We start from the raw sequence: 18,149 nt of genomic DNA on the forward strand, positions 1-18,149 counted from the left end.
AAAATCACTGAATCCATGCACAGACATTTTGTGACATGTTTATAAATGTTAGTGTTAAAGCCATGTTCATCGCTTACCTATAACAGCTATAACAGCTATTGAGAAAAGAAATAAAAGATTTTGTTATTTTGGTTTGGAAGACAACATTCACAAAAAATATTCTAATCTAAGATGATTGTGAATTGTTTGTTTGAAACCAACAAAACACTGGTAGAGAAAGCACATTTGTGGAATTAGACTTTTGATTTAAAATATATTTACTGAGATCAGAGTTGGGCAAAAATACATCAAAATGTATTTTAAAATAAAATACCAAATACCTTAATTTTAAGTGTATCAAAATAAACTACCGCATTTTTGTATTTTAAAAATACTAAAAAATACTTTTACAAGGGAGCATGAAATTTCTTCACAAACCTTCCATCAATTGGCCTATTTGATCGATACCTAATCTATTAACCAGAACACGAGATGTGTCCGTGTGTCGGATGATCAATGACATCATACCTTCAATTTCTGGTTTTACTTTGTAGAAACCATGAAACAATATTCCTCATCTTTATATTCCTCATCTGTCTAATAAAACATATATTTTATTAGAGAGATGAGGAACTATTTGGATTCATTCATCGACTGAAAGCTAATCATGTTATATACCTTTTTGTTTAAATTTCGTTTTCTTACCGTGAGCACCACGTATTACCATGACTAACATCGATCTAGCTTACTGCAGTGTGCATCAAGTGTCTCGTAGCAGCCGTCAAGCGAACGCACAGAGTAGCATTATGACAACTTTCAACACTCAAATGTATCTAATATGATAAACAGCACTGCATTACGTACGCTAGACTGAAAAAAAGCGAAAACGGCAACTGCGGGAAAGTTCCGCTGCTTTCAAGACGTGTCACGCTCGTCTCCCATTAGCAGTCTCTCCAGGGGTTTCGTTCAGCTCCAACATCACTCGGCCCTGCTCTGCTTCATATTACAGTAACTTTAATAATCTCATCCATGAACATGATTTCTGCCAGAGTCCCGTCCCAATTCTTTTCCACCAGCTGTAGACCTGAAAACAACATCCCATGATTCCACAAAATCAAGGATAAGCGAATGAATAAGCGACTTCTAGCAGCGAAAATTTACATATTGTGGCTTTAACAGATCAAATATTCACATGTGATCTCCTAGATGAAGGTTAGTTTTAAATGAATAATGTTTAACAGTTTGCAAATGACTCATAATTGTATCCTGATTTAGCTACTTGGTGTTTGGTAATGAAGGGCCTACTTTGCATCAGCAATACTGACTCATTCATAAGAAGACAACTGATGGCACCTGTATTCACTAATTAATCAATTGATTGTTAATCATAAATATTGGGTGCTGCTGCTTGGTATAATAGTTTTCAAGAACATTATGTAAATTTGTACACTATTTTAGCTTAGGCTACTAAAACGAACACCAAAACTTAACATCTGTTCTGAACTCAACAAGTCTGTGCAAACCACTGAGTAGGCACCAATCAGAAGCTGCATTTTTATGATGTCATCATGTAGACTTCTTACAAAGTATTTTACAGTATTTTAAAACTAGAAAAATACAAAACACGAAAGTATTTTGATACAAAACACAAAGCCATTTTCATTAACCCTATCAAATACAAATTACAAAATACTATTTTGTATTTGAAGTACGTATTTGAAATACATGTATCATAAATACTGTCCATCCCTGACTGAGATTCAACCCTTGTGACAGATACCCTTTTGTGACAACTAGCCCCGGCCTCATATATAATTGATTAACAGAGGATGCACTGATTGATTGATTTAGTCGTTGATTGAATTAGCACATTTGCTAGAGTAATGGCCTATTTGATTGTCTGTGGAGGATATAAAATAAATAAATTAAAATGCACATAGCCTACTTATCAGAGCATGCCACAGAAAACAGACATGACAAATTGAGTGGACATGTTCACAACAGATTTCGCTTGGCCTGTGTATTAAGTCTAAATTATTTATTAATACCCATCTCACGTCACAGGGATATTTCCAGGGGATCACGAAGTACCTTGTCAACTATGTAAACTCTGCATAACCTGACAAGCGATGGAAGTAAAAACAACACAGACACGCTTGAAGCAATATGATGTAATTTCAGCTGTTCAGGGCACTAATGGCTCTTCTTCGCCTATCGGGGTGTCGCATTACCAGATGTTAGGCGAACTTTTTGGTTTTAATCGTTGTTTGCCTTGGAGTGGAAAGTTCCCCACCGAAACCGCCCCTCCTACAACTAAGGATCTATGATAGTCAACATGTACAAATTGACAAGAGTCAGAAGAGCTCTTCTCACTCTTGAGGATCTTGCACAAGCTGAAAATGACCACTGGCGTGGAGCGACTATTCGACGAACTTGGACACTTTAAAAGGTAGCCATTTGTTCTCGAAAGGAACGTCGTTAAGTATTTTATGGGAATGGTCAACATATCTATTAATATTTACACCAAATCATAGTTATGTATGTCGTATGAATGATGCGGACTTTTCATTTTGTTGCCCTTTAATAAATGCGCGTGATATAGAGCTCGCGTGCGCTGTTGAAGACGTACACGAATATCCAGTCCTATAAAGTAAATAATGTTCACAGTTTTGCATTAAAAGTTTTCTTAAACTTATAATTTCGTTAATTATTTTGAATTATTTACATTTATTTTAGACTGCAGGAGAAATCGTAAATCGTAGCTGCATTTATTAACAGCCTGCACTGTGAAAATGTTATTAGCACAACCTGGCAGTGTTTCCCTAACAATTAGCCTACAGTTTATCTTTATTGAATATTTGATGTATTCTTGAATATGTACACCTTGTCCAATTTATCCTTCTACTTTCCCTTCAGGTTTCAGGCATGTCTCTACTTTGCTGCTATTTTCCAGGCCATCTCCTGTGGAATACATTACCTTGCCTCGGTTTTCTTAGTTGAAACACCTAAATTTCTTTGTGACACTCCAAATATCACAGACGTTCTATATAGAAATCACTCATCAACCTCTCTGGCAGATATCTGGACTCATTACAAGCCAGGTGATGGGCCAGTGGTTGTACGGACAGCTGGAGGAGACCAGTGGGAACTTAGTCCTTGTTTAAAAGCGCTGCGGCTTGATGCCATCAATTTTCAATACAAGTTTTTTGGGAACAAGACTGTGGAGACATGTGATGGCTTTGTGTATGATCACAGCGAAGTTGAGCAGAGCATCGTAACAGACTGGGACCTGGTGTGTGAGAAGGAATGGCTTGCCAAGCTTTCACAGCCAACTTTTATGCTGGGAGTTTTGATTGGAGCCTTGGTGTTTGGGGATGTTGCAGATAGGTAAATTATGTGTTGCATCTTACACACACACTCAGATCTTGAAAGCAATATTATTAAGGACCTCTCACAGACAGTAGTTCTCATATTAACATAATTATTACACACCACTCATAAACCTAACCTTTAAAGATACCTATTTACATTATTAGATAAAACGAAGCATAAGTTGGCAGTATTTCAAATGGCAAAGACCAATTCAAATGTCCTCACAAGTAGATTTTTGACAAGTTTCACTATGTGAGGACATTTTCAAAAAATGCCAAACCTGCACATACTGTACTCTTAGGTATAAAAAGGTTTGTTTGCACAACAGATACTTAATTGTTCACCAAATGCATTTCAAATGCATTTAGAGCAATGGAGGTACAAAATAACAGATAAGTTAATAAGAAAATTTAATACAGTGTAATATAGTTCCCTTTATCAGTGCAATGAATAAAAGTTACCATACGACTTGATGTGCTTGCATGAACATGGTCAGCAGCACAAACAGGACTGATCTGTTATTTAGGACAGAAAAAGAGAGAAGGTTGGCTTGAAAATGATGTGTAATCTATGCTAAAGTACTACCTCAAACCTGAACATTTAATTTTGCAATATAGTTTACAGTTGGCAAATATTTGCTTCTGCAGTAAGATAACTAAAAGCACAGAGAGCAGTACAGGATGCGAGATGTGCAGACGCTGCATAAACAGGATATCACAGGTTCACATTCCAGAAACAGGGAATGAAAGTCAATTTCCATACTAGATACTAATGTATACTTTACGAAAATTAAACACTGTTTTACTACAAATAAATTACCAAAAAGACATGGACAAACGCACACTTTGACAAAGGCTTTTTGCCAAACGTTGGATAATAAAGTATTTGCAAGTGAGTGTCCGGTCAGATCTCATTCATATATATTTACTACAAATAAAACCAAAAAAACATGATTATATTATATTAACCATAGTTAAATCATGGTGACAACAAATTGACCATGGTTTTGCTACACAAACCATAGTTTAACCATGGTATATGTAGTAAAAATGTGGTTAAACAAATGGTAATCCATCCGCCAAAAAACATGGTTCCTTCACTTTTCATACTATAATAAAAAAATGGTTGATTTTCATAAGGGATATTTGTACATGTTCATTTTACAGTTTGGTCAAGGTTGTACAAATGTAGAAGAGTATTATTTTGTGTATAGAAATGTGTAACCATACAAGTTAACAAACCATTCAACGATTAAACGAACACATAGGAACGCAATCAAATGTGGAATGGTCAAAGGTGAAGTCATTGTTGTGTACATAAGTGAGAGATCTGCATGCAAAACTGCCCATTGGTTTGCCTTGATAATACAATCGCCCTGTTTATCTTTAAACAGCTGTTCACACATAAATATCAAATTGTGAATAGTGAATCTCTCTTCCATTAACTGGCAATTGACAACAGTACAACCAGTCTCTTTCATGTCAGGTGTTTGGAAAAATGGAATTTAAGGTTGTAGAAGATCCGGTTGTAATAAATATAAAGCAAAAGTTTATATAAAGCTATTTTGGTGTCTGTAGCTTCATACAGTTTTCTGTAGGTAATGCAAATCATGTTTAATATACACTTTTGCTTTTCCATTTTCCAGAATTGGTAGACGACCCATTCTCATGGTTACCAGCTTGTGCCAGTTTATTTTTGGGGTTACTGTGGCATTCACAGGAAACTACTACCTCTTTGTGATGATGCGTTTCCTTCTTGCCATGGTAAGTTGATTGGGCCATGTTCATAATATTAACAATCATGCATGCACATTCATGTGATTCTCGTCACAGCTGAGAAGCTCCAGATGTATATGGCTTAAAGAATAAAAATGGGAATGCTAAAACACTACTAACCCAATTCTCTCTCTGTGCGTGTGTGTTGGCAGGTGTCGAGTGGGTATCTGGTTGTAGTCTTTGTGTATGTGACAGAGTTTACAGGAATTAAGGTGCGCACATGGACCTCTATGCATGTGCACGCTGCCTTTGCTGTGGGCGTCATGGTAGTGGCTCTGGTGGGGTACCTTGTTCGTGTCTGGTGGATCTACCAGATCATCCTCACTCTCAGCACCTCTCCATTCTTGCTCTACTGCTGGAAGTTTCCTGAAACACCTTTCTACCTAATGGCTAAAGGGCGGTACAAGGAAGCCCAAGAGCTGCTGGACACTATGGCCTACTTCAATGGCCTGCCACCCACCCTTAAGGTAGACTCACTCTAACAACACATGGAATTCTGTTCCTGCCATGAATTATACCCATCTCAGACATGTGATAACATTTTTCAGAATGTACCTTTCTACCATGACCTTAGAATATGAGATAAAAGTTTCATACTTTGATTGATGTTGAACAGCAATACACTACATTATCACACACTATCTGACTCAGCACTTCACGTTAAAATAAAGAAATTGAAAGAAAAGTGACTTGCAAAACTAAAGAGGTTCCATAAATTGAAAAGCATTTTAAAACTCAAAGAAAATAAATATCACAAAGCAAATGCTGCCAAAAATCTGCTGCCAGCGTTTGCGTTTCATCATATTAACATTAACATTTAGAAATTACAAACCTAGACCAAAACTAGGATCAGTAGAAAATGCTGAGATATTATAATCCTTATAATGTAATATTTTAAGTGCTTGATTTGAAAGATTAGAACGATAGTTGAAAGTAACGGATATGAGAAAAAGTGGTATTGTTAACAGCTTGTTTATTTGAATGTATCATTGATCTTAGGTGTCAGAGCTTATGGATGAATGTGATGGAGCACTGTTGAAGGATAATAAGCAATTAGCTGGGAAAGCAATGGAAGTCGAGAAGAGGCTAAGCATCCTTGACATGTTTGGAAGCTTGAAAATGGCTGGTCGCAGCGTCACCTGCTGGGCAATCTGGTTCATCGGAAGCTTGGGATACTATGTCTTCAGCCTGGGGTCTGTCAACCTTGGTGGAAATCAGTATCTCAACCTCTTCCTGGCTGGTAATGGAGACATTTGTTATCAAGAAGGTGTAAAATGGAATAACCCTGGGGGGAAAAAAAGTCATTGTTTATTCACCCTCATGTCATTCCAAACACTTTCTTTATTTTTCTGTGTAATATAAGATAATAAACTGTTGGTTTACAAAGAATAGAGAGTGTAGCTTTTAAACCTGATGGAAAAGCGCCATTAAAAAAAGGATCATAAGAGTGCTTTGTGCACAAGTCCTTAAAATTTTGAAAGCTTTAATTGAAAAATCAACATTTTTGTAATTTTTTGGGTGAGCTTTACTTAAAGGCTAAATAAGTTTAAACGAAAAATAGTATAAGAGATACAAAAACATGAACACATCAAGCATGATGCCTTATGTATTGCATTGCTACATGCAGTTTAGTTTCAGTAGTACTAAAGTGAACTTAACTATCCTTTATTTGACTGTTACTAGGTGCTGTTGAGGTTCCGTCATACTTGATTGGCTGCTTTGCAATGGATCGGGTCGGCAGGAAGAAGACATGTGCCCCAGCTCTGCTGCTCGGTGGAGTAGCCTGCATGCTCATTATTGTGGTCCCCCAGGTATGAGAGTGTGTGTGTGTGTGTGTGTGTGTGTGTGTGTGTGTGTGTGTGTGTGTGTGTGTGTGTGTGTGTGTGTGTGTGTGTGTGTGTGTGTGTGTGTGTGTGTGTGTGTGTGTGTGTGTGTGTGTGTGTGTGTGTGTGTGTGTGTGTGTGTGTGTGTGTGTGTGTGTGTGTGTGTGTGTGTGTGTGTGTGTGTGTGTGTGTGTGTGTGTGTGTGTGTGTGTGTGTGTGTGTGTGTGTGTGTGTGTGTGTGTGTGTGTGTGTGTGTGTGTGTGTGTGTGTGTGTGTGTGTGTGTGTGTGTGTGTGTGTGTGTGTGTGTGTGTGTGTGTGTGTGTGTGTGTGTGTGTGTGTGTGTGTGTGTGTGTGTGTGTGTGTGTGTGTGTGTGTGTGTGTGTGTGTGTGTGTGTGTGTGTGTGTGTGTGTGTGTGTGTGTGTGTGTGTGTGTGTGTGTGTGTGTGTGTGTGTGTGTGTGTGTGTGTGTGTGTGTGTGTGTGTGTGTGTGTGTGTGTGTGTGTACTGTGCATCTACTGTGCATCCATGTGATATATGCACACTCCGATTTCATTGTGACTTTAACAGTGTACTACTATATCAAAGTAGCAACAGACAAATATTCTGTATTGTGACATACAGCCAAATGTAACAGATTATTGAAATCATGTCAGCTTTAACATATGTTAGTTAAGGTTTTGAAAAACTGTTAAATACATTTGCTACTGGGAAACAGGCAGTTTGGTAAATTAAAGGAAGCATGAAATGAAAGAAGTATTTAAAGTATGAAAGTATGTGTTATGGGTAGAGAGAGAGAGAGCCTGAAAGTGTTCTATATTCTCTCTTTTCTAGGCCATGTATTTACTTTTCTTGGCAGGGCCACACAATTTAAAATAAGCCATTCAAATTTCTAGCAAATTCTGGAAACTATCAATCTGGCTAAATCAACTTGACAGTTGGCCATAGCTCGTAATTTTAAAGGGATAGTTCACCCAAAAATGAAAATTTGATGTTTATCTGCTTACCCCCAGGGCATCCAAGATGTAGAGGACTTTTTTTCTTCAGTCGAACGCAAATGATGATTTTTAACTGCAACCGCTGCCGTCTGTCAGTCAAACAATAGCAGTGATTGGGAACTTGAACAATAAGAGTCGAAAAAACTTCCATAGACAAATCCAAATTAAACCCTGCGGCTCGTGACGACACATTAATGTCCTAAGACACGAAACGATCAGTTTGTGCGAGAAACCGAACAGTATTTATATAATTTTTTACCTCTAATACACCACTATGTCCAACTCCATTCAGCTTCCGGTTAGTAAGGTCTGATCGCGCTCTGATAACGGAAGTGATGTCTCGCGCTCATTGAAGTATATGGGCGAGACATCACTTCCGTCATCACAACGCGTTTTTTGACCTCACTAACAGGAAGCTGAACGAAGTTGGACAATCATAATTTGTGATCGACTGAAGAAAAAATGTCACCTACATCTTGGATGCCCTGGGGGTAAGCAGATAAACATCAAATTTTCATTTTTGGGTGAACTATCCCTTTAAGTTGTTTTGACAGATCTAGAACCAATATGCAACAATTTTTATCAGGTATTTTATCAAGTAACAAGTATTATCATCATTATATATTGGAGGAACTGAGAGATTATTAAAATGAATGATTAACCCTGGCAAGAGAGGACATGTTTGTGTGTGTGTGTGTGTGTTTGCTTTTCTCATGGTAACTGGGGCAGCTGTTTGCATCCGAGTCTTTCGTTCTGTTTTTAAATGAACCTTTTTGCACCCACTTTCTCAATTTCTTTCACTCTTCTTCCCTAGTGCTTTAAACAGCAGTAATACATTCACTGCATATTATCCAACTGGTATTCATCTTCTGAATCAAGTTTTTTTTCTATCCAAGCACTAGAGACAACATTATATATATTTGATCTCAGTACATGTAACGGATCCTCTGTTGAATCAGATGACAAGTGTAATTTTTTTTTTTTTTTTGTGATAGGTTACATGTCTGTAATTATTATATTTTTCACTGTTTCGTCTGCTGAAGACACATGAGTGTGTTTGTGAAATGTTTGATCACAGCATACACATCCCACTTCATATACCAAAGAAAGTGCCCATGTAATTATTGCAACAAATTACTGGCAGCTGTGTTGGTATAGCAACAAGATTTAAGCACCATCTATTCTATTTAGAGGATGGGAATGCGGTGCAAAAGCTTGTGTAGGTGATATCCCTCTTTTTCTTTTTTTTCCGTTATTTTAATTCCTACTGCCTGGTCCCTAGACACATTCACTTGTGATATGACAGAGTTGAACCTCATGAAACTTCCAAGTAGGATTTGTGGTATTGCAACACCTTTAGGAACCCAGTTTACTTACTAGGATATAGGATTCTGCCAAAAACAATATACAGTCCTCTTTTTTTTGTGATTGGTCAAAGCATCCACAGTGGTGCAGGTCATAACAAGCCCAAAACCTTACTGTGCATGTCAAACTAACTGTCAAACTTGTCTTGCTTGAGTTTAATAATTAATAACAAGCCGCATGTTACAGATTGCTTCAATGCAGATATCCATATGGTGTTATCGCTGGTGTCACAAGACCTGTTTAACCATCTGTGCATGTGAATTATTTTTGCATGCTAAATTCATTTTAATATGTTTGACACAGTAATCATATCGGTATGTTTTCCTCTCTCTGTGCTGTAGTTGGTTTCAAGTGTCAACTGGACAACTTTCCCCTTGTGGTCAGTGCCACTTATTTTAAGTTAAACTGAAATTTGGCAGTTTCCTCCATGTCCTGGCAGCCTCTTGAATTATAGATCTGCAGGTGCAAGATAGTCTTGGCTTCTTGAGAGTAATACATGTTTGCACATGCCTTGTATGTCAGTTTAGCATTGCTGCTTGATGAAATGTTAAAAAGGTGAAAATGTTCAGTAAATGCCATGCTCCCACATACTGAATCAGAATCAATAATTTTTTTTTTTACCCTCATGTTTGATAAACATTGCACTTTATAATAATAGTGTCTAAAAAAATTAGCTTATTCACCATATATATATCCTACATGTAAAGTAAAACATTTCAATTTTTTTTTTTATTTTTTTTATTTTGATGATTAGAGCGTACAGCTCATGAAAGTCCAAAATCCAGTATCTCAAAATATTATAATATTTCCTAAGATCAATCAAAAAATGGATTTTCAAAACGGAAAGGTCAAGTTCTTTAAATTGTTCATTTGTACACTCAATACTTGGTCGGCAGCACATATTACAGCAAATGACTTGCTCCTAGCACAAATTACAGCATCAGTGAAGTGTGGCATGGAAGTGATCAGTCTGTGGCACTGCTGAGGCACTATTGAGCCTTCAGTGGTTTTTGCACTGTGGGCAGGTGCTAAAGTCGTACTGGAAAAGGAAATCAGCATCTCCATAAAGCTTGTCAGCAGATGGAAGCATAAAGTGCTCCAAAATCTCCTGGAAGATGGCTGCATTGACTTTGCATTTGATAAAACACAACGGACCAACACCAGCAGACGTCACGGCCCCCCAAATCATTACTGACTTCAGAAACTTCACACTAGACTTCAAGCAGCTTGGATTCTGTGCCTCTCCAGTCTTCCTTCAGACTCTGAGACCATGATTTCAACATGAAATGCAAAATGTACTTTTATCTGAAAAGAGGACTTTCGACCTCTGTTCACTGTCCAGTTCTTTTTCTCTTTAGCCCAGGTAAAATGCTTCTGATGTTGTTTCTGTTTCAGAAGTGGCTTGGTAGTCCTTTTCCTGACGATGTCTGAGTGTGGTGACTCTTGATGCGCTGACTCCGGCTTCATTTGACTCATTGTGAAGCTCTCCCAAGTGTTTGAATCAGCTTTACATGACAGTATTCTCAAGCTTGTGGTCATCCCTGTTGCTTGTGCACCTTTGCCTACCCAATTTCTTCCTTCCAGTCAACTTTGCATTTTAATATGAGAATCACAATTGTGCTGTTGGTCTGAATATCAACATATTAGGAACAATAGCACTCTTTCAATATATTATGTGCTAGTTAAAAAATGAAGCAACATGAGTGATAAAAATCAAAGGATGTAAGTGAAATGTAAAATATGTTGCACATTTCTCTGTCAGTCTCCAAACAGCCTTGGTCACTGAAAGCACAGGCTAAGAAGAATGTGTTAGTGGGATGATATTCTATCAGGATTACACCACCCTTCATAACTAATAGTTGCACTGCTGACACCCTGAAATGGCTGAGTGCAGTGTGAGTACAGCCATCGTTGCTCCAAAAATTTATAAATAGACCTGTCATCTAAGTGGCTGTTTATACATATGGCAGCTGCCTGCTTCTGAGAAGGGGTCAAAGGGGATATGTCTTGGGGACGTTTAGATTTGTGTCTGATCCCAAATTTAATGCTGCCCTACTAAGGCCTGCTACTGGCAACCACTTCCAACAGCTGATGACTAAAACATTGTTGATGATAAATATAGTTTCATTCTGTGTTTCTCTCTCTTTGTTTCAGGATATTGAGGTACTGGCTATAGTCCTGAGTATGACTGGGAAATTTGCTATTGCCATTGCATTTGGGTTGATTTACTTGTACACCTGTGAGCTTTACCCCACAATTATCAGGTAATGTGTTATACTAATTCACTATCCCCCGGTTTCACAGACAAAGCTTAAGCTAGTCCCAGACTAAAATGCATGCTTGAGTTGTTTTAACTTAGAGTAACATGCACTGACATACCTTAAAATATGTCAGTGCCATTGTCTTGTATCAAGATGCACACCATGTTTTTTCTAGTGAACATTTATAAAAGCTACTTAAATGCCCTAATTGAACTAAGGCCTAATCCAAGCTTAGGCTAAACCCTGTCTGTGAAACCAGGCCTAGATGTCCACACTAAAAGCTAAAATACACCAAACGTCTCTTTAAAACTGAACGTTTTTTAAAATAATGTGTCATACACTTGTCAACATCTAAATGTTATAGAGAAATCAAACAACAAACTCACACAGAAACATGTCTCCTAGCAATGACAAATTAAAACAATATATATTCTTAAAATCAGCTCAAAATATCAAAAAATTGTCTGTGCCCATCATACACTATGCAATTTTATTTTTTTGTAAAGTCTAACTGCCCAAAATCTGCAGACTGGCTCTGACTTTCGGCAACTAGCGTTGACTTGTCCAGACTGCAAAAAATCTACCTCACAATACACACAGCAGTAGATATGTCACTATAGTATAAAACACTCTGCTGTAGTTTCGTTTCACTTTTATCCAGTATCACTATTTTTCAATAACAATATTTATAATGTTCAAATACATATACATTTAGTAACAATATTTTTAATGTTTCTTTGTCGACTGTACAGTAGGATGATCATTACATATATGCTGCATGTTTTCCAGTGATTATTTCGTATAGACACTATATTTAATAACAGACACCATATCTGGTCCGGCAGGTCTCTGGCTGTAGGCAGTGGTAGTATGATGTGTCGGGTGGGAAGTGTGGTGGCTCCTTTCTGCGTTTACCTTGCTGACATTTGGATCTATCTGCCTCAGGTATGTACCAGCAATCAAAAACCTTTTGTAAGTGTAAGACTCTAGAACTGAAGAATGATACAACATGATATACATTTGCTGGATTGAACAGTGCTGCAGTAACTTCTGCTCTCTCTTATTCTGTAGCTCATTGTGGGAATTCTGGCTTTCATCATTGGGATCCTGACCATGTTTCTTCCAGAGACTCTAGGACAGCCCCTCACCTCGACTTTGGAAGAAGCTGAAGCTCTGGGCTCCAAGCCCAATACAAAGAATCCTCCAGTGGATGCACTAGAGATGAACCAATCCGTTAAAGTTTAAATCCGTTTTCACACAGGATCCTGAAAGTGCCTCTGCTGTCTAACAACAGTACTCCAGTATGAATGAGACATCAAATGGTTTTTAACATGTGATAGTTTTTTTTTTTTTTTTTTTTTTGCAGGCATCTGTGGGTAGATGAGGCTGTGTTGTGCGTGAGTGAGTTTGGATAATTACTTAAAAACATTGGTGGTATATTTTATTGTGAATGTTTTGATATTTTGAAATTGTTCTGAAAAGTATTATCTTAATTTTAACAAAGCAAGAGCTTGCAAGGCAATACCTCATTAATCTAAACCGCTAAGTATTAAATTTTTGCATTTCAGCCCAAACCACTTACTGTACCCACAGATGCTTAAAGTGCTGTCACATTAGTGAAATTTTAGCACATTTCTGCAGACAAAAAAAGTTCCACTGTCTATAGTGTAGTGACGTATGAAGCACAGCTTACACAGAAGCTCCTTACAAGCCAAGAATTCATGACCAACTTGAACCCGTGTCGAAATTTTTGTGGATTCCTATTGAAATGATTGGATTTCAAATAATAAATCACCTAAAAGGTAAATGTGACTGCACCTTCCCCCCCCAAAAAAAAAATCTATTTGCATTTACTAAATGGTTTGAAGTTAAGAAATGCAAATTTAGCTTTGATTACAAATTCAATTAATTATTGCAATTATATCAATGTGAACATAATTAAATGATGAACATTTCTATGCACTGTTATGGATCTTAAAGGATTAGTTCGCTTTAAAACGAAAATTACAACATTATTTACTCACCTCAAGCCATCCTAGGAGTATATGACTTTCTTCTTTCAGACTAATACAAGTTATGCTTTAGACGTAAGTGGAATCCATATGGCAGTTTGGCCGGAAGCTAGTTATTTTACTTTATAACACGTTAAATATGGAGATTTTTCTTACACGTACGCATCATTGCATTTCAGAAGTCCTTCATTAAGTTGAGTCCCATTGAGTAAATCATGGGATAATTCTCATTTTAAAGTGAACTTAGCCTTTAAATACCATCTACCTACATGTATTGACTGTATTAGCAACAATCAGCTTTAGTGGACAAAGAAAACTCTTGTTCATTATCAGTTAATGGTGTGATGAGTTTTTATGCATGATTCATTGAAAGACAGTCATTGTTTGTAGGAAGTTGTTTTTATACAATTGCATCTCAGGGTTTAGCTCAAAATTGATCAGTATTGTTCATAGTAAACTCTGACTGTACTTTATAATACTTCAGAACTGTTCATTCTGGGTGCTTTTGTATTATTTTGTTTTTTAATATTATCATTTTTAATCTTCCTGTCCTGTGATATCACTCGCTTTGCTTTACATGAGGAATGTATTATCTAGACAATTTTATTAGTAGCATTAAATAGTATATAGTAGTATGTGCTAAAAAATGTTTGTAAAGTCTTGACTTGAAGATTTGATTTATTTGTAATAAAGCTATTTTTTTTCTCTTCATAGACTCCATAGACTTTATAATCAATGTTTTATCACTTTCCTCAAACTCTTGAAATGTTTGTGTTTTGGACCAATAAGGCAGGGATAGTAGATTCTTGCTGTAGTCATGTGCAGTTGTCATAGCAACATGTTTGTCTAAAGAATTAATAAATATTATATAGTGTCTAAAATAATCATTTATTTTATTTTAGTTTCATTAAAATTATTATATTGGCTATAAATATTAGCACTTTAAGTAAGTACTGTACTAAATGCCCTGTCACAGAACAAGGAGAACAAGGAGAATGTATTCATGGAAAAGGTGGGAAATATTTTCCAGGTTAGGGGGCGTAAGCCAGGCGTCTCTCATTCGCTGTGACAGAGGGGAGGAGGCCCAGGACAATCTGTGTACTGCCAGCTCTTCCTAAAAAAAGTCAGAAATAAATAACATAACAGTGAATTGTTCAACCAGAGGTTCTGAATTTATACAAAGGAACTTTTGTGTGTTGATTTATTTACCCTTATGGAAAGAAAATATATTTCCCTATATATAAATGATCAATATATTACATGATTTAACAGTATATTTGAAAATATACAGAAAAATATATTGCGTAAATATATTACAATATATTGAACAATACATAAGGAATTGCCGCTTTTCATATATTGAAAAATATGTGATAATATATTTACTAATATATCATAATGTGTGTCATTTTATATTCAGTAATATACTTCTTAATATATAGATTTATATGTGATCAGACATGGTACTGCATGCATTATATATTGTACATATATTTACTCATACAGTATAAACATATATGGTAAAATATATTATGTAACACATTTCTTATACTTTATAATGATTTACATTTTAAATGTTACATAGTTTCAAGTTAGTTAACAAAAGCACATCTGCGTGTACTAAAGTTTCTATCAAAGAGACTATCACTGTGCTATAGCGTGCACAGCCGTCACTTCTTAAATAAAGTTATAGTCATAAACCTAACCACGGGCTCTACTCTTCAGCACAGTGGTAACCCCAAAAACTTACACATACCAGTAAACCTTTTAAATTCCAAAATAATAGAACTTTAAACACTAACAGATCTCCCCCTATATCAATATCGAGCAAAACACATGAAATAGCACTTAATTTTAACATCTACTCTCCTTTAACAGTCAGAATTAAAGAATGCTGAGAACTAGAAGTCTGTTGTAACCACTGATTGTAACTCATTGCATGAATGTGTGTTTATTTGTTTGTACAATACATTCACATTTATATGGGAACATGTATGTGCAATATATGTACACAATAAAGGATAAAACTTAATGAATGCAAAGCTATTTTTGTCTTCATTTATAAATATTTTATATGTATCAATATATAGCCATACATGGTCAATGCATATATTGCAGTATATTGAAAAATATAAGAATTAGTTTCCCATATATGGAAATGTATTATGTATTATATCACATTATATTTGTCGGTATATTCACATATATTTTTGTTCGATTAGGGTCTTCTGGACATTTACATTAACATATTTTTGTTTTGTGTATATTGGACTACTGTTGTTAGCACAAGCATATTTCACAAAATAATCTCCATTGTGATTGAACAGTTCAAGTGGGCCTACTTTACACATCCTACTCAACAAATTCAACCACTCATTTATTATGGTACAAGCATTCTGCTTTTCCACCTTCTGCCCACTGCACCTATAACAAGACAGGGGATCACTTATTCGACAGCTACTGATTTAAAAAAAATTTTTAATTATCTTAAAAAAAAAAAAAAATTATATATATAAAAAACATCACATTTTACCTTACTTGTTTATGTGAGGTTTGGGTTATCAGTGCTAGCCTACAAACACAAATAGAAATGATCCCTTGTGGACAGGGCCAGCTGGAAACTGCACTTTGACCTTGCTATGAAACCAAGCTAAGCACAAATACACACTGATGCAAATGCAAATACCGTTTTTAAAACAAACCATTCAGATATCAATCCAATCTAAAAGGTACATTAAACACAGTTGGACTAAAATGTGCTAGATAAAGACAAGTCAAGATTGTGTTAGTACTTTAGAAACAAGGTAATGACTGATAACAGAAAATACAACAGCTAAATCTTTGCAGTAAAATCCTTCTGTTTAAAATTAGGTATCTGTTGGAATACATGTCTGATAGTAAAAATGCCATGGTTATGATCATGCAGCTAAACTATGACTATTGTTAAGATGCTTTATCAAGTGCTCACAGCAAAGCCCTATCAAACCAAATACAGCTGAGGGTTTCCTGAAGCAAGGACTCCCACTTCTGTTGAACTTGGGAAATACATCTTGGCCTACTATGGTAAATCCATACAAAGTGTTTCCCAAACTTATCAGAACAACTGCTTATCTTTTACATTGTGTTGACTGACAAATAAAAAGATTGTTCATGACAAATGTCCATGAACTTCCATTCCATAAAGATTCAAAATCTTAATTCTAAAAAACTTTTTAAGATTTTTTAAAATCATAAAAAATTATACTTTTTTTTTTTTTTTTTTAATGCTCATATAAAGTCTCTAAATATGAGTGCCTCAAGTATAACAATGATATAAAAATAAGAATGACCAAAATTTGGTTTAAATGGTTTTACAGTATGCCACACTGCTGTGCTGACATTGCTTGAAATGTCACATCAACTACCCAGATGTCAAGCACACCTCAACCCAATGGACAATATAGCCAGAGGCATATCACACACAGAAAACGTCCCTAAAACTGACAGATATCAATGCTATAAATGTCTTTACAATGCTAAACTCTGTAAACAACAAACCTGCGGTGTTACGACCGCTATTATTTAACCAATCAGAAAAGTTGAAAAGCTATCTTGTACCTGTCAGCCATTTTGAACGTTTGGGTTTGTTGGTATGTCTGGGGTGAAAGTTAACACATTAACAACTAAATACAACTGCTCATTAAAATATAGGTGTGTAATCAAATATTTAGACACATTTTAATTATAAATAAGAACAATTCTGTTGCTTACCTTCTCTTAGTGAGATGGAAGGTCTGTATCCAAACTGATAGGACTTGGAAGGACAGTTTTCCACTAAACATCATGCATGTAATTATTCCTCCATTTATCCAAGATACTTTACCAACTTCCAAGTGTCTAGACTCTAGAGAATGATTTTTTTTTTTACTGTTAACTGCTATCCCTGCTAGAAATTATACATTCCCAGAATGTCCCCACTGGTGTTTAGAACGTTAGTAACGTTCCCAGTACGTTCACGATGTGGGGTTCTTTTTGTTATTCTGCCCTGTTTTGATATTATGATTATGATTTTATCATTGCATAGAAATTATTCAGAGAGGATCATCTAGACTAACAAAGACATCAACATTCTGCGTGCGATTCTCAACAATGATGACAAAATTTTCAGATAAACAGTTTAACTCTTAACATCACAAAACAAGCTACTAACCCTCTATATGTTGATGGCACATGGAAAAAAAAATATTCCACATAATTTTTTGGTTAATTTGGGAACATTTTATTGTGGTGGCCCAGTAGTGCACAACACAACGAAATTAAAAAAGCAAACATAAGTTCACAACACAACGGAAACAAGCCACAACACAACGGAAATGCTCCCGACCACTAGGGGGCTCTCACAGCTCGTTAATATTATTATTCCTTGCCAATGTTCTATAAAGTCGACAGTCTTACATAAAATCAATACCATGATTAGTTTTAAGTATTTAAACGTTGTATATCGACATGAAATATTAATTCAAAATCACTTGAGTGCACAACAGCTTCATATTTATACCTGTGAATGATTTGACGCGCTACCACGGA

At 36.0% G+C, this 18,149-nt stretch overlaps 1 protein-coding gene across 2 annotated transcripts; it reads left to right on the forward strand.

Moving 5' to 3' along the window:
* Positions 1-2,111: 2,111 nt before the first annotated feature.
* Positions 2,112-14,603, forward strand: slc22a16 (solute carrier family 22 member 16). Of its 2 annotated transcripts, none has more exons than XR_010894956.1 (9): positions 2,112-2,428; positions 2,896-3,366; positions 4,997-5,114; positions 5,279-5,593; positions 6,126-6,366; positions 6,810-6,937; positions 9,652-9,689; positions 11,465-11,574; positions 12,417-12,516. XR_010894956.1 is itself a non-coding variant. In XM_067384000.1 (9 exons), the coding sequence occupies exons 1-9, from the start codon at positions 2,379-2,381 to the stop codon at positions 12,814-12,816; spliced, it is 1,707 nt and encodes a 568-aa protein (XP_067240101.1). In that variant the 5' UTR covers positions 2,112-2,378; the 3' UTR covers positions 12,817-14,603. The 2 variants fall into 2 exon arrangements, 1 of the variants encoding a protein (XP_067240101.1); XM_067384000.1 differs by lacking the exon at positions 9,652-9,689 and adding an exon at positions 12,643-14,603.
* Positions 14,604-18,149: the final 3,546 nt, after the last annotated feature.

This window comes from Chanodichthys erythropterus, chromosome 4 (genome assembly GCF_024489055.1).
Source record: "Chanodichthys erythropterus isolate Z2021 chromosome 4, ASM2448905v1, whole genome shotgun sequence".
Taxonomy (NCBI): domain Eukaryota; kingdom Metazoa; phylum Chordata; class Actinopteri; order Cypriniformes; family Xenocyprididae; genus Chanodichthys; species Chanodichthys erythropterus.

Excerpts from the sequence above, each read along its gene's own strand:
- slc22a16 (XM_067384000.1), top strand. The coding sequence starts at position 2,379 with ATGACCACTGGCGTGGAGCGACTATTCGACGAACTTGGACACTTTAAA. Across the intron at positions 6,938-11,464 it reads TCATTATTGTGGTCCCCCAG|GATATTGAGGTACTGGCTAT; the intron begins GTATGAGAGTGT and ends TCTTTGTTTCAG. Across the intron at positions 11,575-12,416 it reads CTTTACCCCACAATTATCAG|GTCTCTGGCTGTAGGCAGTG; the intron begins GTAATGTGTTAT and ends CTGGTCCGGCAG.